The sequence below is a fragment of the Heterodontus francisci genome, chromosome 10 (assembly GCF_036365525.1).
Source record: "Heterodontus francisci isolate sHetFra1 chromosome 10, sHetFra1.hap1, whole genome shotgun sequence".
In the NCBI taxonomy this organism is placed as follows: domain Eukaryota; kingdom Metazoa; phylum Chordata; class Chondrichthyes; order Heterodontiformes; family Heterodontidae; genus Heterodontus; species Heterodontus francisci.
The window spans coordinates 114689872-114712910 of NC_090380.1; the positions used below are offsets into that span (position 1 = coordinate 114689872).

The 23039-nt window shown below is 45.5% G+C and overlaps 1 protein-coding gene across 1 annotated transcript; it reads right to left on the bottom strand.

Annotated features, from left to right (window-relative positions):
- Positions 1–431: 431 nt before the first annotated feature.
- Positions 432–22810, bottom strand: LOC137374239 (lysozyme C-like). The gene is made up of 4 exons (XM_068040027.1): positions 22634–22810; positions 12426–12599; positions 8923–9001; positions 432–498 (listed from the first exon to the last, which is right to left on the bottom strand). The coding sequence occupies exons 1-4, from the start codon at positions 22761–22763 to the stop codon at positions 432–434; spliced, it is 450 nt and encodes a 149-aa protein (XP_067896128.1). The 5' UTR covers positions 22764–22810.
- Between the last annotated feature and the right edge of the window lie 229 nt (positions 22811–23039).

Here is a 23039-nt window from a genome sequence, read left to right on the forward strand (position 1 = left end):
CATTCGTCCAGTACCCACTATATTACCATTCCCAATGGGTCAAATTGTTTCCTTCTGTGCTGTATGATTCTATAAACTTGAAACCCTTCTGGTGAGTGTGACTCAGTCCCACAATGAACTGCTTTGCACAATGATGAGATCTTGTCTATCAGCTGTGTAAATTGGGTCCTTGTATCTGCCCTAAGTTACCTCCCGCAAAATGGTGAGCAGATGAGGTCATAGCCCCTCGCAATTACTCTCCCACCAATCAAAGCATGGAGAGTGATTCCAAGGGGTTGAATAATTAACATCTGCGCTTAAGTGCAGGTTATTGCAATGTGAAAGGACAACCTCTCTCACCCCTTTACGGGGCACCAGCAGTGCATAGCTAACATATAAGGACCGTGTTTCGCCAAACCAAACTGCACCAATTAACAGGGTCTCAGCCATCTTTATAAGCCGCATCCAGTCACAAAGTGGTCGATGTTTCTCCCATTGCATCTGTTATTCCAGGCAACCCTGCAAAAGGCAGAGGACACCAGTCAGTCAACAGCTAGTCCCCAGATTGTGATCTGCTGATGGTGGAGTCTTTTACTCCAGCCTCCTTTACAAACACCCGCCACCCACCCACCCCCACCCCCACCCCCACCCCGTCTCCTTGGTTCCATTTCTCCAAAACCACTCCAAAACCATTCAAAGCTATCTTGGTTCAAGACTCAGGAACTCGCTGCTCCAAAGCACAACCTCACACACTGCCTTAAAAAGGCTCCTCTAGAAATACCCATTGATCAGTGTTTTGATCACCTCCTCTAATAATTTGCCTACTGCTTGCCACCTGGTCCCTCCTCTACTAAGTACCTTGAGTGTTTATCGTGTTAAATACAAGCGTTGCTATTGCTGCTGTTTACAAAATCCAAGGCAAGGTATTGATCGGCCAGCCCCGCACAAAGCTAAGTTGATTTCGATCTAAATTCCTGTCATATCACTTCCTCTTGTTGCATTGAATAGCTCATCTTCTAACTGCTTTTACATTAATGCAGTGATTTCCCAGAGCTCGCTCCTCTCCTCCATTCTGTTCCATTTACAGATCAACAGCAACAACTTATGCATTAATGTAGCACCTTTAACATAGTAAAATCTCCCAAGGCTCTTCACAGGATCATTATCAAACAAAACTTAACACCCAACCACGCAATGAGCCATTAGGAGAGATGACATAAAAACAAAACGTGCTGGAAAATACTCAGCAAGTCTGACAGCATCTGTGGAGAGAGAAGCAGAGTTAACGTTTCAGGTCAGTGACCTCGAATCAAAATTATGCTGTTTAGAGGTCACTGACCTGAAACATTAACTCTGCTTCTTTCTCCACAGATGCTGTCAGACTTGCTGAGTATTTTCCAGCACGTTTTGTTTTTATTTCAGATTTCCAGCATCTACAGTATTTTGCTTTTACATAGAAAATAGGAGCAGGGCCATTCGGCCCTTCAAGCCTGCTCCACCATTCATTATGGTCATGGCTGATCATTCAACTCAGTAACTTGTTCCCGCTTTTGCCCCATGTCCTTTGATCCCTTTAAACCAAAGAGCTATATCTAACTGTTTCTTAAAAACATACAATGTTTTGGCCTCAACTGCTTCCTGTGGCAGCGAATTCCACAGGTTCACCACTCTCTGGGTGAAGAAATTTCTCCTCATCTCAGTCCTGAAAGGTTTACCCCGTATCCTTAGACTATGACCCCTGGTTCTGGACTCTCCCACCATCGGGAACACCCTTCCTGCATCTACCCTGCATCAAGTCCTGTTAGAATTTTATAGGTTTCTATGCGATCCCCCCTCACTCTTCTGAACTCCAGCGAATATAATCCTAACCGACTCAATCTCTCCTCATACGTCAGTCCCGCCATCCCAGGAATCAGTCTGGTAAACCTTCGCTGTGCTCCTTCTATAGCAAGAACACCCTTCCTCAGATAAGGAGACCAAAACTGCACACAATATTCCAGGTGTGCAGTTTTTAGGACAGATGACAGTTTGGTCAAAGATGTAGGTTTTAAGCAGCGCCTAAAAGGAAGAGAGAGAGGAGAGGTTTAGGGAGGGAATTCCAGAGTTTAGGGCCTAAGCAGCTGAAGGCAAGGCTACCAATGGTGAGAGTGATGAAAATCGGAAAACTTCTCCACTTATCATCCAATCCTAACGACTCTTTCATTGGTGATTCTGTTCTACATTCACCATTCAGATCACCTTCCTCAGTGCTACAATCTTCAGTCTTCTTGTACTGCTGAATCAATACATTCCCTTTGATGAAAGAAGGAAAGATTTGCATTTATATGGCACCTTCCATGACTTCTCTAAGCACTTTACAGCCAATGAAGTATATTTGAAGTGTACCCATTGTTACAATGTAGGGCATGATGACGGAAATGAAAATTTATGTCTCTGATTTCCTCAAAGAGGTATTTTCTTCACGTCTTTGAAGGCCTGAAATTGCCAATGCCACTATCATAGATAGCTCAAAATGTTACCTCTTTATTGCCCATTGGCATTCTTGGAATCAATATTTTCTCAAACCAAGTCTGAAGTAAAACTTTCACCTCTTCCTGGTACTTAAGTTGTCTCCAAGAAACTTGGTTTCCTTATCCATGCCAAACATTCCTTTCCCCCCTCAATAAATCTCAACTCTTTACAAAATCCAAGTCAGTCCAAAACTGGAATACTATTCCCATATCCAAGAGGTCTTGTAATACTTCCCATGCATTTCTGGATAGATTGCAAGCAACTGTTTATCATCATCAGCATCAGCTTCTCTCACACTCTCTCACACATACACTGTCTCACAGGAATCAAAACTGTTTCCTGATTCTAAATGTGCCACAGGGGGAATCAGTCACTGACCTGGAATTTTTATGGAAGCACCCCCTTAGGTTCCCTGTCCAATTGAGGGTGGCAGGCAAGCTCTCGAAGCTGGAGGGCCAATCAGAGGCCTTCCAGCTTCAGAGGAGCAGCTGGCTGCAGTAAAGGGTAAGGAACTGAGAGTGTGCCTCAACAGGAAGGAATCCCTCTACAAGGCAGCCTTTGGATGCACCCACACCCAGGCAGGCAGGGAGGTCCTGTATGCCTGCTTGGAGCACTGGTACCCCAGCCTGCCGCTGGGTCCTGCCTCCAGGCAGATGAAGCTGAAGGCCAAAGGGAAAATCCCATTGGGCCTCCTTAGCTCCTGGTTAACAAGGCTCTCAATGAGCCAAATTATCTGCCCACCTTGTGGGGGAGGGCAGTCCTGAACCCAACACAGCCAAAATGGCCAGCTTCGGGGACGGGGTCAGGAAACCATCATGCCAGTCAGCACCATTATTTTCGGGCCTGTCCACCTCCGTTGCCAATCTCAGCGGGGAAAATTCTGCCCACTCTCTCCCACATACTTGCAGGAATTTTACGCTTGTAACAAAAGTGGGTCCCGAGCCCACGTGGGTGGACGACGAGATCCCGTGGACAATTTTACCGGCGGCGAGTAGTTAAGATTCCACTGCCGTACCAGCATCTAATCAAGGACAGCAGCCCACCTCTCAGGGCAGCTGGCCCAATCAGAGGGAGAGGTTTGAGTTAATTAATAAAGAGAGGAGTAAAGTTAATGTTTCAGGTCACCGACCCTTCATCAGAATTTCTCTCTCCACAGGTGCTGCCAGACCTGCTGAGTATTTCCAACATTCTCTGTTTTTATTTAAGATTTCCAGCATCTGCAGTATTTTGATTTTGATGTTATTTTGAACATAGAACATAGAACATAGAACAGTACAGCACAGTACAGGCCCTTCGGCCCACGATGTTGTGCCGAACATTTAACCTACTCTAAGATCAAACTAACTACCTACCCTTCATTCTACTATCATCCATGTACCTGTCCAAGAGTCGCTTAAATGTCCCTAATGTATCTGCTTCTACTACCACCGCTGGCAGCGCATTCCACGCACCCACCACTCTCTGTGTAAAGAACCTACCTCTGACATCTCCCCGAAACCTTCCTCCAATCACCTTAAAATTATGCCCCCTGGTGATAGCCCTTTCCACCCTGGGAAAAAGTCTCTGGCTATCCACTCTATCTATGCCTCTCATCATCTTGTACCCCTCTATCAAGTCACCTCTCATCCTTCTTCGCTCCAATGAGAAAAGCCCTAGCTCCCTCAATCTTTCTTCGTAAGACATGCCCTCCAGTCCAGGCAGCATCCTGGTAAATCTCCTCTGCACCCTCTCTAAAGCTTCCACATCCTTCCTATAATGAGGCAACCAGAACTGAACACAATATTCCAAGTGTGGTCGAACCAAGGCCTTATAGAGCTACAGCATAACCTCGCGGCTCTGAAACTCAATCCCCCTGTTAATGAAAGCCAACACACCATACGCCTTCTTAACAACCCTATCAACTTGGGTGGCAACTTTGAGCGATCTATGGACATGGACCCCAAGATCCCTCTGTTCCTCCACACTACCAAGAATCCTGTCTTTAAGCCTGTATTCCACATTCAAATTCGACCTTCTAAAATGAATCACTTCACCCTTTTCCAGGTTGAACTCCATCTGCCACTTCTCAGCCCAGCTCTGCATCCTGTCAATGTCCCGTTGCAACCTACAACAGCCTTCCACACTATCCACAACTCCAGCAACCTTGTGTCATCGGCAAACTTGCTAACCCAGCCTTCCACTTCCTTATCCAAGTCATTTATGAAAATCACAAAGAGTAGAGGTCCCAGAACAGATCCTTATGGAACACCACTGGTCACCGAGCTCCATGCTGAATACTTTCCATCTACTACCACCCTCTGACTTCTATGGGCCAGCCAATTTTGTATCCAGACAGCCAACTTTCCCTGTATCCCATGTCTCCTTACTTTCTGAATGAGCCTACCATGGGGAACCTTATCAAACGCCTTGCTAAAATCCATATACACCACATCCACTGCTCTTCCTTCATCAATATGTTTTGTCACATCTTCAAAGAATTCAATAAGGCTTGTGAGGCATGACCTGCCCCTTACAAAGCCATGCTGACTGTCTCTAATCAAATTATGCTTTTCCAAATAATCATAAATCCTGTCTCTCAGAATCCTCTGCAATAATTTGCCCACTACCGACATAAGACTGACTTGTCTATAATTCCCAGGGTTATCCCTATTCCCTTTCTTGAACAAGGGAACAACATTTGCCACCCTCCAATCATCTGGTACTACTACAGTGGACAGTGAAGATGCAAAGATCATCGCCAAAGGCGCAGCAATCTCTTCCCTCGCTTCCCGTAATATCCTTGGGTATATCCCGTCTGGCCCCGGGGACTTATCTGTCCTCATATCATTCAAAATGTCCAGCACATCCTCCCTCTTAACCTCAACCTGTTCGAGCATATCAGCCTGTTCCACGCTGTCCTCACAAACGACCAGGTCCCTCTCACTAGTGAATACTGAAGCAAAGTATTCATTTAGGACCTCCCCTACCTCCTCCGACTCCAGGCACAAGTTCCCTCCACTATCCCTGATCGGCCCTACCCTCACTCTGGCCATCCTCTTCTTCTCACATAAGTGTAGAACGCCTTGGGATTTTCCTTAATCCTACCCGCCAAGACATTTTCATGTCCCATTCTAGCTCTCCTAAGTCCATTCTTCAGTTCCTTCCTGGATACCTTGTAACCCTCTAGAGCCCTGTCTGATCCTTGCTTCCTCAACCTTAAGTAAGCTTCCTTCTTCCTCTTGACTAGCTGTTCCACATCTCTTGTCATCCAAGGTTCCTTCACCCTACCATCCCTTCCCTGCCTCATCGGGACAAAGCTATCCAGCAGTCGCAGCAAGTGCTCCCTCAACAACCTCCACATTTCTGTCGTGCATTTCCCTGAGAACATCTATTCCCAATTTATGCTCCCCAGTTCCTGCCTAATAGTATTGTAATTCCCCCTCCCCCAATTAAATATTTTCCCATCCCATCTGCTCCTGTCCCTCTCCATGACTATAGTAAAGGTCAGGGAGTTGTGATCACTATCACCAAAATGCTCTCCCACCGAGAGATCTGCCACCTGGCCTGGTTCGTTGCCAAGCACCAAATCCAACATAGTCTTCCCTCTAGTCGGCCTATCTACATATTGAGTCAGGACACCTACCTGGACACACCTGACAAAAACTGCTCCATCCAAACTATTTGCACTAAGGAGGTTCCAATCAATATTAGGGAAGTTGAAGTCACCCATGACAACAACCCTGTTACTTCTGCACCTTTCCAAAATCTGCCTCCCAATCTGTTCCTCCGTGTCTCTGTTGCTATTGGGGTGTCTATTGAAAACTCCCAACAAAGTGACTGCTCCTTTCTTGTTTCTGACTTCCACCCATAATGACTCAGTAGACAAACCCTCCTCGATGACCTCCATTTCGGCAGCTGTGATACTATCCCTGATTAGCAATGCCACTCCCCCACCTCTTTTACCTCCCTCCCTATTCCTTTTGAAACATCTAAACCCCGAAACATCCAACATCCATTCCTGCCCCTGTGATATCCATGTCTCCGTAATGGCCACATCGTATCTCCAAGTACTGATCCATGCTCTAAGTTCATCACCCTTATTCCTGACACTTCTTGCGTTAAAATAGACACACTTCAACCCATCATACTGGCTGCAACTTTGCCCTGTCACCTGTCTAACCTTCCTCACAGAACCTTTATAAGGTTTTGGTTAGACCACAACTGGAGTATTGTGTCCAGTTCTAGTTACCACACTTTAGGAAAGATGTGAGGGTCCTTGAGAGGGTGCACAGGAGATTTACCAGAATGGTTCCAGGAATGAGGGATTTTGGTTACAAGGTTAAGTTGGAAAAGCTGGGGTTGTTCTCCTTGGAGCAAAGGAGATGGAGGGGAGATTTGGTAGAAGTGAACATGATTATTACAGGTCTGGATAAGGTAGACAAAAAAAAGCTGTTCCCATTAACTGATTGTACAAGGGCGAGAGGACACAGATTAAAGCCTGGTTACCCAACCCGAACCCGACTAGACCAGACTACATGGGTCGGGTCGGGTCTATATTCCGAGTCCAGCATTCGGGCTCGGTTTGGATCAGGCTGGACAGTGCTGCCTCCAGGAACTCACAGGATCAGGCTCACCCATGATTCCCCACAACTCCATCTGCAGGAAGAGCCAGCTGTCGGAACGGATGAACAGGATCGCAAGTATTACCATTTGGACAAGGTGGAGCACAATAACATGTTTGATATCATTACATTTATTGTGATATTTGGATCAGGTCAGGCATGATAAAAAATTAAAGGACTCGGGCCTGGGTCGGGTTCGGGTTGGCTGTGGTCGCATCAGGCCTGGGTCAGGTTTCAATTTTATACCCGAGCAGGCCTTTAACACAGCTTTAAAGTCTTGGGTAAGTGATGCAGGGGCAATGTGAGGAAGAACTTTTTTGCACAGCGAGTAGTAATGACTTGGAACCCACTGCCCACAAGGATGGTAGAAGTGGAGACGATTAATGATCTTGAAAGGAAATTGGAGAGACACTTGAAGGAAATAAATTTGCAGGGTTATGAGGATAGAGCTGGGAAATGAAATTAACTGGATTGCTCATGGAGAGCGTCATAGACGAATGGCCTCCTTCTTATTCAGAAGAATTTCTATTTACATTTCTTAAATTGAGGAACAGAAAGGGAAAAGTTGTCCCAAGATTTTATTTTCCAGGTATGGTCTGATATAAAGGTGTGGAAGCTTGTCTCTTTTAAAGGTGTCTGCAAAATTGGCAAAATAAAACTCCCAAGTAAAACAACATAATTTTTAAAACCAAACATCCAGTGATTCAATATACAGAAGGGTTGATTCTTTACCGTAAATAAAGTAACTCTGCATAAGATGTGGTGGAATTGGCTTTTTTTAAACCCTTTTTCAGATAATCTGTTGAGAAGTGGAGTGCTGTTGGATGAAAACCTGAAGATCTGGAAGACTAGTTGAGTAGTCACTAACCTCTTAATATTTGTAACTTGTAAATGTACTTAGCTGGAAAAAGTCATTTCAATTCTACTTACAATTTTATACATACTATTTAGGATCTGGTTGACATAAGCCATTTGGAGTCAATGGCATGGGAATGGCTTCTAATTGGCTGTATCTGGCTAATATGCTCATGTATATTTTCATGTTCTGTGCCGCAAATGACTATGACTGACTCTCACGTTCTCACTCCCGCACACACTCTCTCACACATATTGTCTCACACACTCCCTCTCACACACACATGCACACATACTGTCTCACACACTCTTTCTCACACTCACATGATTTTGTCGCTGGGTCAAAATCCTGGAACTCCCTCCCCAAGAGCACTGTGGGTGTACTTACACCACATGGACCGCAGTGGTTCAAGAAGGCGGCTCACCACCACCTGCTCAAGGGCAATTAGGGACGGCCACTAAAATCCTGCCTTGTCACCACGGCCAAATCCCATGAACAAATAAAAAAAAAACTCTCCCTCTCACTCACTGTCACATTCTCTTTTTCACTCACTCTCTTATCCACTCATTCTCATTCTTTTGATCCCTCTCTATCCCTCCTGCCATTCAGATCTTTCTCCTCTCTCTTATTAATACTCTCTGTTAATCAATTCTTCCCTTGTGCTGCCTGCTCTTGTTCTTTCCAAGCTCCAAAAATTTGCTGTGCTCTCATGCTCTTTTTCCTCTGTCATCCCGACATTCTCCCTACGTTTAATCAAGAGTTTCTTCCTCTAACTCATTCCGAAAAGCCAAATTTAGTGTCACCTGATCATTAATTTCTGATTTTACTTACTTTCTCTGTTACAATTTTCAATCTTGGGGATGTCCTGCACTTTGGACCTTGGGATCTCACTTAAAAATGTTTTTTTACATCATGCCAACTAAATATATCAAAGATTTAGCAAGAGGCAAAAACAGAAAGCAGGGTTCTTTGTACCAGGCTGACATTCCAGGATGCAAATTGACTATGGACTTCGCGCATACAATGTCATCAGTCAGGTCATCATCCAAAAAAGCTGCAATAAAAAAATATTAGATATCATATATTAGAATAAATAAAAAGAAATAGGAAGAATTTGCATTTATGCTGCATTTTCCATGACCCACCACAAAGTGCTTTACAGGCAATAAGTGCTTTTAAAGTGCAATCACTGTTGTAATATATGAAATGTGGCAGCCAATTTTCATGCAGAAATCTCCCACAAACACCAATGACGTAAATGTGAAGATAATCAATTTTTAGTGATATTGGTTGAGGGATAAATACCAGCCAGGACACCAGAAAGAACTCCCCTACTCTTCTTTGAAATAGTGGCCACAGGATCTTTTACACCCTCCTGAGAGGGCAAACGGGACCTTGGTTTAATGACTTATCTGTAAGGTGGTACCTCTGGCCATGCAGTACTCCCTCAGTGCTGCATTGAGGCTGTCAGCCTAGATTTTGTCCTCAAATCAATGGAGTGGTACTTAAACCCAGAATCATCTGACTCAGATGCAAGAGCAGTATCCGCTGAGCCAAGGCTGTTAGCTTAACTTCCAGGTGAGATCCAGGTGGCCTCCAAGAAGCCAATACGGTCATGCCCACCAATGGTCCCTTTAACCATTGACTTTCCTCCAATTACCTAATACATTTGGTAGTGCCTTTCGTTTCACTGAGCAACGCTCGGTGCCTGCAGTAGGTAAGTGATCATCATGAACAGCAGTATGTAAGATGGAAATCATGGCTTCATTGTCACCCTGCCATCACTGCCTTATTAAAACTGACCCACTATATTGCTGGGCTCACACTTCCAATCTCCACAGTCATTTCCTGCAGAAACTACAATGCATCAATTTTGCCACTGAGGTTGGTCCCCTCATGACCACTGTATAACAGTGGACAAGGCTAAGAAAATCCCTCCATTAACTTAAGTGGGCACAACGTCAAGCCAAGAAGGCTTCCCCGACCAGCGAGCACTTTCAAGAACATAAGAAATAGGAGCAGAAGTAGACCATATGGCCCATCGAGCCTGCTCCGCCATTCAGTACGATCGTTGCTGTCCTTGGGCTTCAATTCCACTTTCCTGCCCACTCCCCATATCCCTTGATTCCCTGTGAGACCAAAAATCTATCTATCCCAGCCTTAAATGTATTCAATGATGGAGCATCCACAACCCTCTGGGGTAGCGGATTCCAAAATTTAACAACCCTTTGAGTGCAGTTATTTCTCCTCATCTCAGTCCTGAATGGTCAGCCCCTTATCCTGAGACTGTGTCCCCGTGTTCTAGATTCCCTGACCAGTGGGAACAATCTCTCAGCTTCTACACTATCAAGCCCTTTCAGAATCTTGTATGTCTCAATTAAATCACCCCTCACTCCTCTAAACTCCAGATAATATTAGGCCCAATTTACTCTGTCTCTCATCATAGGATAACCCCCTCATCCCAGGCACCAACTTATTAAATCTTTGCTGCAACTCCTCCAGTGCAAGTATATCCTTCCTTAAATGTGGAGACCAAAACTGCACACAGTATTCCAGGTGTGGTCTCACCAAAGCCCTGTACAATTTTAGTAAGATTTCTTTATTCCCGTATTCCGATCACCTTGCAATAAAGGTCAACATGCCATTTGCCTTCCCAATAGCCTGCTGCACCTGCATGTTAACTTTGTGCGCTCCTTGTACGAGTACCCCCAAATCTCTCTGAACATTAACACTTACCAGTTTCACACCTTTTAAAAAATATTCTGCTTTTCTATTTTTACAATCAAAGTGAACAACTTCCCACTTCCCTACATTATACTCCATTTGCCATCTTGTTGCCCACTCACTTAACCTGTCTATATCTCTTTGCAGGCTCTCTACGTCCTCCCCAAGGCTTACGTTTCCACCGAGCTTAGATACTTAGAACTTAGATACATTCACTCTCTGTCTCTTCATCCAAGTCATTAATATAGAGTGTAAATAGCTGAGGTCCCAGCACTGATCCTTGCAGCACCCCACTCTTCACTGCCTGCCAATTTGAAAATGCTCCATTTAGGCCCACTCTCTGCTTCCTGTCTGTTAACCAATCCTCTATCCAGGCTAATATATTACCCCCAACACCATGAGCCCTTATCTTGCCTATTAATCTTTTATGTGGCACCGTATCGAATGCCTTTTGGAAATCCAGGTATACTACATCTACTGGTTCCCCTTTATCTACTCTACTAGTTACATCCTCAAAAACCTCTAATAAATTTGTCAAACAGGATCTCCCTTTAGTAAAACCATGCTGACTTGTTCTAATCATAAGATGCTTTTCCAAATGGCCCTTTCTCCACCATCTCCAATTTATTTTTCACAATAACGTTAAGACTTTTCTAATAATAGTTTCCAGCATCTTCCCAATGACTGATGTTAGGCTAACTGGCTTGTAGTTCCCTGTTTCTCTCTACCTCCTTTCTTGAAAAGCAGTGTAACATTTGCCAATTTCCAATATGATGGGACCATTCCTGAATCTAAGGAATTCTGGAAAATCGGAGCCAGCACATCCACTATCTCTGCAGCTTCTCTTTTAGAACCCTAGGATGTAGGCCATCTGGTTCCGGGGACTTATAAGATTTTAGTTCCTCAAATTTCACCAATACTTTTTCTTGGATGATATCAACATCCTTAATTTCCTCACTCTTTTTAGCCCCTACGTTACTGTCTATTTCTGGTATGGAACTAGCGTCTTCTACTGTCAAGACAGACACAAAATATTTGTTCAATACCTCTGCCATTTCCTCATTTCCCATGACGATTTTTCCTGTCTCTGCCTCAAAGGGACCAACGTCTACTTTAGCTACTCTCTTCCTTTTTTATGTACTTATAAAAGCTCTTACAATCTGTTATTATATTGCTGGCCAGTTTACTCTCACATTCTATTACAGTAGGGTTGCCAAATCTGGTTGGATGTACTCTTGGAGGTTTCATCACATGGGACCTCTCACTGTGCCCTTCCCTTCACCAAACATCCTTCACTATTAGTCCACCAAAAGGACCATCCCCGCAGAACTCCACCTTCCCATGGCCAACTGAGAACTCAACATGCTCTTCATTGGATGATTCTTAACTTCAGCCAAATGGCCCTTTCTCTACCATCTCCAATTTATTTTTCACAATAATAAGCAAAAGGGTTCAAATAAGCTTTTTTGAAAAGCGCAGAGATTTTATTAATGTCTGCTATGAATTTTCTCCCTGGGTTTGCTCACACCAATGCGCTGGAGATCAATCTTTCATTCCCCAATGCTCCAGGACAATCCTGGAGAGTTGGCAACCCTGTCCAAAACCAGGAAAGAGGATTGGGGAACTAGTCAAATGGAGGATCATTTTGTTTCCAATGGGGATAGCACTGAGCACCTTTCAGAAACCTGTGATCAATTTTCTGTCCATCGTTTTAACATGGAAAGGTTTGGCGTACACTATTGGAGCCTGCCTACCTGAACAGCTCAAGCCACAGTTCCTCTTGGTGACAGGAGTGTCCTCGTCCAGACACCACCAGAAATTGTTGATCTGAAACAGGCCGCAGTCTACTGACAAGATTTTCCCACGGTTCCAGCTAAGATGGATGGCTGCTGAGTTGTAAGCGCTTTCGTAGAACGCAGTACAAACCCCTGCAAATCAGAGTAAAAGGAAAACAAATTAAGTAGAACTGAGCAAGGATGTTCTGCCCCAGGAGCCTGATCCGTCATTCAATTAGATCTCGGTTGATCTGCAATGTTAACCCCATCTACCCACCTTGGTTCCATAACCCTTAATACCCTCGCCTAACAAAAATCTATCGATCTCATTTTTGAAACTCACTAGGGATGGGCAATAAATACTTCCCAGCAACGCACGTACCCAAGAATGAATATTCTAAATTAAGAAAAAAATGTCTAGGACGGAATTTTAAGTATCAAAACGGACGGGTTCAGGTGCGGGGCCGGGGGTTGGGTGAGGGATGTTAAATCCCCCAAAAATGGCTGGCGTGTCAGAAAGCTGTCACGATCCCGCTCACTTCCGGCTTTTACCGGAGCTCGTTTAGAGGCTTGTGGAAAATCTCCATGAAGCTGTTGGGTCTGTCATCTAAATATATAAATATCCAATTAGTTCTGCCTTTAACCCACCATTTTGCCATTAACAACCATTCCCAAGTTTCCCAAGCTGTGTAGAACTCTTCAGGGTCAACGAGGTGAGAACACAGTGGGGACTCATTGTTCAATGAAACTGAGGAGGCCAGTCAGACACAGAGGCTCTCACATTTGCTGCAGTGGCTGGAAACCCACAGGTACAGGGAGCAATTGGTTGCATATGCAGTCCGTTTGCAAGCTGATGAGCATCTGTGCCCAATTCAAACTGGCGTCGGGAGCCAAAGTGAATCGCGGCAAGAGCAAGGCCATGTTCTTTGGGAACTGGGCTGTCCGATCCTTTGTCCCCTTCACCGTCAGATCAGGCTACCTGAAGGTGCTGGGAATATGGTTCGTAGGGGCCTGGGCATGCGCCAAAAATTTAAAGGAGCGTATAACCATGGTAAAACATAAACTGAGAATGTGGGAGAAGTGTTCTCTCTGCATTGTGGATAAGAACTCGGTCATCAGGTGCGACGCACTCACGTTGTTACCATACGTGGCGCAGGTCTGGCCCATACCCCACTCCTGCGCCATGGCGATAACCCGAGTCACCTTCCACTTTATATCGAGATCGAAAATGGACCATTCCACAGGGGCATGATGTTCAAACCTCTGGATAAAGGGCAAAAAATGTACCCAACGTTGCCCTCATCCTGATGGCCACCATTGTGTGTGGCTGCATCAAGCTGTGCGTAGAACCCCAGCACGCAAACACCAAGTGTTACTACCTGCTGAGGTCCTATCTGTCCCCGGTGTTGCAAAGTTTGGGTCTGACCACATGGCTGCGGAACGCTCCATTCAGTTGAACCATGCTGTACTTCCTATCCTTTGTGGGAAAGTTTGTGCAGAAAAACCTTTGACCACCAATCCATCAGGCAGTGTTCTGCACGGAATGTCTTCAAGGCCCTGTGGAAAATGGAAATGGTGGATCTCGTCGGATGATTCCCCGAGCAGACTGCCAAAGTCATTTGGCAGAATGCCTCATCACCAGAACTTTCAAACAAGCACCAAGACGCAGCTTGGCTGGTGGTGAGAAGGGCCCTCCCTGTCAGATCCTTCCTGCACGCCCGGAGTCTCACCGCCTCCACACGCTGCCCTTGAGGTGGCTGTGGTGAGGAAGAGACCATTGCCCACCTCCTTCTGGAATGTGCCTTTGCAAAGCAGGTCTGGAAAGAGATGCAGTGGCTTTTGTCGAGGTTCATCCCAAGCAGCTATGTAACACAGGACTCTGCGCTTTACAGTCTGTTCCCAGAGACACACACTGAGATAAACATTATCTGCTGCTGGAGGACCATCAACCCGGTGAAAGACACTCTTTAGTCTGCCCGAAACTTGTTAGTGTTGCAGACTGGCACAGTCCAAGGTCCAGGACTACGTGCTGAGGGATGCACTAAAGCTTAGGGCAGCCGCCGCATAGGCTCAATGGGGAAAGTCACTGTGTAAGGTCCTCCCACCATAGTATATCGAGGGTCTGGAACCCATGGGAAACCCCTCGGGCTGTATGCACCAACATATGATTTTGCTGTGTAATGCAAATATGCATTGCATGTAAAATGGAATGGAAGGGGTCTGAGGCAACTCACGTTCTGTAGTGAAAGAAATTGATTTCTTTTGCACTTTCTGGAATGTCAACTTGGAATTGTTTTGTAATGTATTTTTTATATATTTTTATGAATAAACTATATTTTTGGGAAAAAAACAGCAATCAAGCCACTCTCAGATCATCTCCTGGAGTATTTATCAATCAGAAAGGATTCCACTCCATCAATGTTCAGCTCGTATGTGAACGCCAGAAGGTTATCATGAATGTCTGTGCAAGATATACTGGAAGCTACCATGATTCACTCATTCTGTGACAGTCACATCTCCCACAGCTTTTCACACCTTCACACAGAGTGAGCAGATTGCTTGGAGGCAATGGCAACCCTCTGTGAACCTAGGTGATATCATTTGTGAGGAGCTCGATGGAGGAAAGGTACACAGGAGCCACACGAGCACGAGGGCGATCATAGAGCAGGCCACTGAGTTGCTGAAGATGTGCTTTAGGTGCCTGGACAGATCTGGGAGTGCCTTTCAGTATGCACCAGCCAGGCTTTCCAGATTGGTAGTGGTGTGCTGTGCTGTGCCTTGAACAACATGACGCAGTAGAGAGGACTAGAGCTTAAAGGTGCAGAACGGTCTGCATCCTCCACCGAGGTGGAGAAAGAAAAAGAGGAAGAGAAAGAGGAGCCAGTTGTGGCTAAGGTATCTGCAGCCACTCACCTGACTGCTAGAGAAGCCTGCAGAGGCTCATACAGGCACACATTAGACAACATGATGTCTATGTGAAGCCATATGGCAATCCAATGCTAAACCCTCGAGCCCTCTCACCGCCAATGTAAATCATTCACACAGTCATAAACCCCTCCGTCATATTCACACCCTTTGCTCATCTTCCACTCTGGTCATATTGTTCTCCTGAAGGTTAATGTCCATTTGGAATTTGGGAGGCAACAATGGAGATTTCAAATAAAGTGCTTGATTCATTGAAATTTCCATAGACATAATGACATTGTCATTGTTTTCAACACCCAAGTGAATCCTCTTGTGCAACTAAGGGTCATATAGTCATTTACGGCACAGAAGGAGGCCATTCAGACCATTGAGTCCATGCCAGGTCTCCAAAGAGCTATCCAATCAGCCCCACTCCCCCGCTTGATCCCCGTAGCCCTGCAAGTCTATTTCCTTCAAGTGCCCATCCAATTTCCTTTTGAAATCATTGATTGTCTCCGCTTCCACCACCCTGGTGGACAGCGAGTTCCAGGTCATTACCACTCGCTACGTAAAAAAGCTCTTCCTCATATTCCCCTGCATCTCTTGCCTAAAACCTTCAATCTGTGTCTCCTAGTCCTTGTATCATTCGTTAATGGGAAGTTTTTCCTGGTCTAACTAAACCTGTCATAATCTTGTACACTTTTATTAAATCCCCCCTCAATCTCCTTTGCTTCAGGGAGACAACCCCAGCGTTTCCAACCTAACCTTGTAACTAAAATTTCCCATCCTGGAACCATTATTCTAGGCGGTGGTGTAGTGGTAATGTCACTAGGCTAATAATCCAGAGCCCAGGCTAAAATTAAAAAGCTAGTCTAATGATGACCATAAAACCACTGTCAATTGTTGTAAAAACCCATCTGGTTCACTAATGTTCTTTAGGGAAGGAAATTTGCTGTCCTTACCTGGTCTGGCCTACATTTGACTCCAGACCCACAGTAATGTAGTTGACTCGTAAAAATACCCTCTGAAATGGCCTAGCAAACCACTCAGTTCAAGAGCAAATTAAGGATGGGTGATAAATGCTGGCCTAGCCAGCAACACTCACATCCCACAAAACAAATTTTAAAAAATCTCATCTGCATCCTCTCAAGGACCCTTACATCCTTCCTAAAGTGTGGTGACCAAAACTGGAAGTAATACTCCAGCTGGGGCCTAACCAGAGCTTTATAAAGGTCCAACATAACTTTCCTGCTTCTGTACTCAATGCCTCTATTTATGAAGCCCAAGACCCCATATGCTTTACTAACCACTCTCTCAATATGTCCTGCCACCGTCAAAGATCGATGCACATGCACCCCCAGGTTCCTCTGTTCCTGCAGATGCTTTAGAACTGTGCCATTAAGTCTATATTGCCTCTCCCTATTCCTATTCCTTCTGCAAAATGCATCACCTCACACTTGTCAGTATTAAATTCCATCTGCCACCTGTCTGCCCATTCTGCTAGCCTATCCATGCCCTGTTGCAGGCAGTTCATATCATCCTCACTGTTTGACTCACCTCCAAGTTTGGTGTCATCGTCAAATTTTGAAATTCTACTCTGTATTCCAAGACATCTTCCTCTTCCGCTTTCTATTGCTTCAATGTGGTGCTACCCCCATGGCTTCAGTAGAGCTGGAGGCTGGCTGCATGTTCCCTTGGCCTGACATATGAGAGAACCCTTGTGGCAAATGCCTTCTGGGTTTTGGAACCTGTCAGGGTCTCGGCTGCATGTGAATCGGAAAACTCAGTCATCGGGGCAGGAGGCAGCATCTGGGACTCTGTCTGAAGTGGGTACGACGAGAGATGAGAAGTGGCAGCATCTTGAGCAGAATCCCCACTTCCATATACCCTTTCTCCACCTTCCCTCTCAAGACCCACCTGCACTTTCCTGCTAGCCAAGAGCTGGAGAGCATTTTGCTGCACATCAGCGAGGTGCTGAATGGCCAAGGTGAGGTTTTCTTCCATCCTATCTAAAGTGGAAGACTGAGTATGCAGGTCATTAGTCAGGGCAAGCATGCACTCGGTTGTCTGTTGCGTCTGATGCTCCATGCAGTTGGCCACTCTTTCCAAGGAGGTGAGCATCAATGTAAATGCTTGAGACCTCATGGCACTTGTGATAGAGATGAACCCCTCCAATCTTTCTCCAAAGGTGCATCTTGCCTCTTTAAATGCTAACAGAACCACACACATTTCCCATTGCTTTCTAGAAGTGCCCTCTTTGTGGATGACCCCCAAAGCTCAGCATCTGCATCTAGCTGAGCAGAGCTTGGAGAGTTCTACGCCCGCTGAAAGGTGTTTGCCCCTGCTGTCCCTTTCTCCACCACCTGCTCCTACTGACATGTGATCAGCACTCTCTGAGGTTTAGAAGAATGAGAGGTGATCTCATTGAAACATACAATATTCTGAAGGGGCTTGACAGGGCAGACACTGAGAGGTTGTTTCCCCTGGCTGGGGAAGCTGGAACATGGGCACAGTTTCAGGACAAAGGGACGAACATTTAGGACTGAGATGAAGGGAAAATTTTTCATTCAAAGGTCTATGAATCTTTGGAATTCTCTACCCCAAAGGGTTGTGGATGTTCTATTGTTGAATACATTTAAGGCTGGGATAGACACAATTTTGGTTTCTCAGGGAACCAAGGGATATGGGGAGCAGGCAGAAAAGTGGAGTTGAAGCCCAAGATCAGCCATGATCATATTGGACTGTGGAACAGGCTCGAGGGGTCGTATGGTCTACTCCTGCTCCTATTTCTTATGTTCTTACATTCGTATGTGCTCCTCATCATGTAACAACCCTGCGCATGAGTCATGTGATGGTGCATCCTCAGAGAGTTTGCCCTCCTCTGAGAACTCCTCAGGCTGCCCCGCTGCAGCTCCTCCGTCACCCTTGAAGTAACCTTGGGAGTTGAAAGACATGAATTAGAAATGACATGGAGAAAGGGTTCAATATTGACATTTCAGTGTGTGGTGACAGGATTTCAACCTGAGTGACTGTTATGTGCCAAGTGGTAGTGAATGCTGTCACCAGCACTGTGGAAGATACACATCTCTCCATCACCTACATCTTTGGACTGTACCACCCTGCCAAATTCCAAGGCCTCCTCCTTGACAGTGGTCAGAGTGGCTCCGACTGCAGGACCAATTCCTGGTTCTCTGTCTCTCTCTGGAGTTAGAGTCATAGAGTCATAGAGTTATACAGCACTGAAACAGGCCCTTCAGCCCATCGTATCTGTGCCAGCCATCAAGCACCTATCTATTCTAATCCCATTTTCCAGCACTTGGCCCGTAGCCTTGTATGCTATGGCATTTCAAGTGCTCATCTAAATACCTCTTAAATGTTGTGAGGGTTCCTGCCTCTACCACCACTTCAGGCAGTATATTCCATATTCCAACCACCCTCTGGGTGAAAAAGTTTTTCCTCAAATCCTCTCTAAACCTCCTACCCCCTTACCTTAAATCTATGCCCCCTGGTTATTGATCCCTCCACTAAGGGAAAAAGTTTCTTCCTATCTATGCTATCAATGCTCCTCATAACTTTTTATACCTCAATCATGTCCCCCCTCAGCCTTTTCTGTTCTAAGGAAAACAACTCTAGCCTATCCAGTCTCTCTTCATAGCTGAAATGCTCCAGCCCAGGCAACATCCTGGTGAATCTCCTCTGCACCCTCTCCAGTGCAATCACATCCTTCCTATAGTGCGGTGACCAGACCTGCACACAGTACTCCAGCTGTGACCTAACTAGCATTTTATACAGCTCCATCACAACCTCCCTGCTCTTATATTCTATGCCTCGGCTAATAAAAGCAAGTATCCCATATGCCTTCCTAACCACCTTATCTACCTGTGCTCCTGCCTTCAGTGATCTATGGACAAGTACACCAAGATCCCTCTGACCCTCTGTACTTCCTAGGGTCCTACCATCCATTGTATATTCCCTTGTCTTGTTAGTCCTCCCAAAATGCATCACCTCACACTTCTCATGATTAAATTCCATTTGCCGCTGCTTCGCCCGTCTGACCAGCCCATCTATATCGTCCTGTAATCTAAGGCTTTCCTCCTCACTATTTACAACACCACCAATTTTCGTGTCATTTGTGAACTTACTGATCATACGTCCTATATTCTCATCAAAATCATTAATGTACACTACAAACAGTAAGGGTCCCAGCACCGATCCCTGCGGTACACCACTGGTCACAGGCTTCCAATTACAAAAACAGCCCTCGACCATCACCCTCTGCCTCCTGCCACGAAGCCAATTTTGGATCCAATTTGCCAAATTGCCCTGGATCCCATGGGCTCTTACCTTCTTAACCAATCTCCCATGCGGGACCTTATCAAAAGCCTTACTGAAGTCCATGTGGACTACATCAACTGCCTGACCCTCATCTACACATCTAGTCACCTCCTCGAAAAATTCAATCAAGTTTGTTAGACACGATCTCCCCTGATAAAGCCATGCTGACTATCCCTGCCTCTCCAAGTGGAGATTAATCCTGTCCCTCAGAATTTTTTCCAATAGTTTCCCTACCACTGATGTTAGACTCACTGGCCTGTAATCACCTGGTTTATCCCTGTTACCCTTCTTGAATAATGGTACCACATTCGCAGTCCTCCAGTCCTCTGGTACCTCTCCTGTGGCCAGAGAGGATTTGAAAATTTGTGTCAGAGCCCCTGCTATCTCTTCCCTTGCCTCACATTGTGTGCTCTCTACTCCTGCAGGGAGAGAAAGCAAAGAGTTATGTCTACAAGAAATGGAATGTGTGGAGAGAATGCAAAGATAACATTTGTGGAAGATGACTGTGAGGGAAGTGTTTGAAATGGCAATAAGATGAGGGTGAGTGTGAGCATTGGCTCCTTTGATGAGGATGTAATGAGGTGCCTGGAGAGAGAAGAATGAGTGGAACTGCAACATGTGTTGTTTTGAGGAGTGCTGTGCAGGAGAATGCTGAGGAGGTCAGTGGGGGAATTGGTATCGGAATGTGTGATGACACTCACCTTTCCTGTCCTTATGGGGTCATTGAACCTCTTGCAGCACTGAATCAAGGTGCGAGCAGCCACACATCTGCTGCTGACTGCTTCTGCGACTTCCAGACACACCCGTTTCGTTTGCACGGCTGCCCTCTTCCTCTTGTCCACTGGAAACAGCATTTCTCTGCAGGCATTCATTGCCTCTAGCATTACCTCCAAAGAAGAGCCAAAGAACCGGGTGAGGGGGGACAGTCTTCCTGTGTATTGCTTCCATTGTTTTCCCTCTGATTCAGTGCAGGATGCAGCCATTCTGACTCCTGCTGGTCCTTCCATTACAGATGCGGGTCATCATCATGCCCACATTTCTGTGATTTGTTGGGAAATCTGAAGGCGGGATACTAATATCATGGCTGAGTTAAACTGCCACAGCAAATCCCATTGCCACAATGACCGGGTTCCCGACTTGCTTCTGGCACCCCTGCTGTGAGCAGGTCAGTTCCATTAAAATTCCACATATAGGCCCAGACCGGGTAAGGTCCACAGGTTTCCTTCCCTACAGGGACATTGATGAACCAGTTGGGTTTTATGACAATTCAACAGCTTCATGGTCACTTTTACTGAAACCAGGGGTTGAATTTTTCCAGCTCACCGCTGACATCAAAAACTGCGGGGCACAAGCGCAAGGTTTACTCCACAGAGCCGTCGCCAAATTGTTGCGCAGCGGCTAATTCAAATGGATGGAGCGGACCCCCACCCCCCCCCCCCCCCCCCAATAGATGACGCGGAGGGGGCAGGCGGGCACTCCATCCCCAGCACTGGTGTCCCACTATTTTTAAAGGGCTTCAAGCCCTTCAACTTCATTTACATTTTTAAAGTGGTATACATTTTAAAATTAAAGTTAACAGTTTACTAAAAGACTCAAGCTCCTCTCCCACATCCCCCCCCCACTCATGACTAAACAACTTATTAATTGCCCTCTTCCCCCTAAAAAAACTTACCTTGCAATCCCAACCTTTCCCCCCGAACTTTATTAACTTCAACCCCTTCCCACCAACCCCTCCACCAATTGCAATTGTTTTCCCTGCTCCCCCTCCACCCTGAAAACCTATCTGCTCCCCCCTCCCAACCAGTGTGCCGCCTCGGATCTCCAAACGGAGATGGAAGGCGCAGGACTCCTGGCAACCGGCTGGAATATGGTAGTGGAATGGCTGGCGCGACAAGGTAAAAATTAATTCTTAAATTTACATCCATTAACATATTTTAATTATGTTCCCGTCGCCGAGCAGCAGGAAGACCACCGCCGGTAATATGGGGCGAGGCCTTTCTGGCATCGAAGCCGATAAATTAACCAGGTCCCCCCACCACGACCCCCAACATCGGGGGCCTGGTAAAATTCGCCCCCAGCTTTTTATTTCCAAATATTTTAAACTGAATTCAAATTTCAAACTCAGGCTATAAGGATTATTAGGTCAGGCCTCCAATTACTAGTTCAGTCACATAATCACAACGCCACTGTTTCCCTAGTTAGGTGATTGAAGGAGTTTAAAATTATTCTTAAGATATAGGTGCCACTGACAAAGCCAGCACTTATTGCCTATTCCTAGCTGCCCCTTGTGGAGACGGTGTTGAGCCGCCTGCAGTCGTTTGGTGAAGGTACAGACACAGTGCTGTTAGAGAGGGAATTCCAGGTTTTTGGCTCACTGATGATGAAGGAACAGAGATATAGTTCCGAGTCAGGATGGTGCGTGACTTGGAGGGGAATCTGAAGGAGGTGGTGTTGCCATGCAGCTACTGCCTGTGTCTTTCTAGGTGGTAGAGGTCGTAGGGTTTGGGAGGTGCTGTTGAAGAAGCTTTGGCATCTTCTAGGTGGTACACACTGCGGCCACAAGTGTGGTGGTTGATAAAATGCAACCCATTCTCTCTGTACAAGTATGTAGGAGTATGTCAGGCCGCTTGAGTTAAACTACGTTCACTCACAGCCCAATGAGTGAAATATTTCCCAGATTAGGTGCTTTACAACTGCAAAAGCAGCAATGTTACAGGAGGGCCCTGATTAGCCAGTTTACATTAAGTAACGCTAACACGCTCTGATTATACAAATAATGGCCACTTTCATCGTCAATCATTATATCCTAAAATATAATGGGAGAAAATATCCTTATTAAAAAAATATATAAAATTGTTCTCAGGATGTCACAAGCCCGAATTTATTACCCATCAACCACAATGAAATGGGGCATCACTATTTGGCTGTGTTTAGTTAGCGAAACTCACAATCTTTCAGACTGTACCCCTGATAACCGTCCAATCCTGCATTCTTTAAAAGATGAGCTAGCTCGCACTTTTCAAATATTTTGGCACTTGCAATCATGAGGAGGCTACTCAGAATTAAAAACATCTTCATTTTGATGCTAATGGCTTTGGTTGGAGTCTCTGAGACGATTCTGTTCTTCTACAGGAATGTATTTTCGGTCATCAGATACTTCAAACACGATTCTGGTGAGAAAACAAGAAGTGATTGATGTTGTAATTTAACAATGATACGAGCCCTATTCCCCCACAATGACCCTACACAAATCTTCAGTGGTTCAGAAGTCCTCAGGTTTGACGCCTATCCTGTGCTTAAATTAGCCGATAACCCAATCCATGCGTATGCTTCATTGGGTGAAAACCAGCTTGG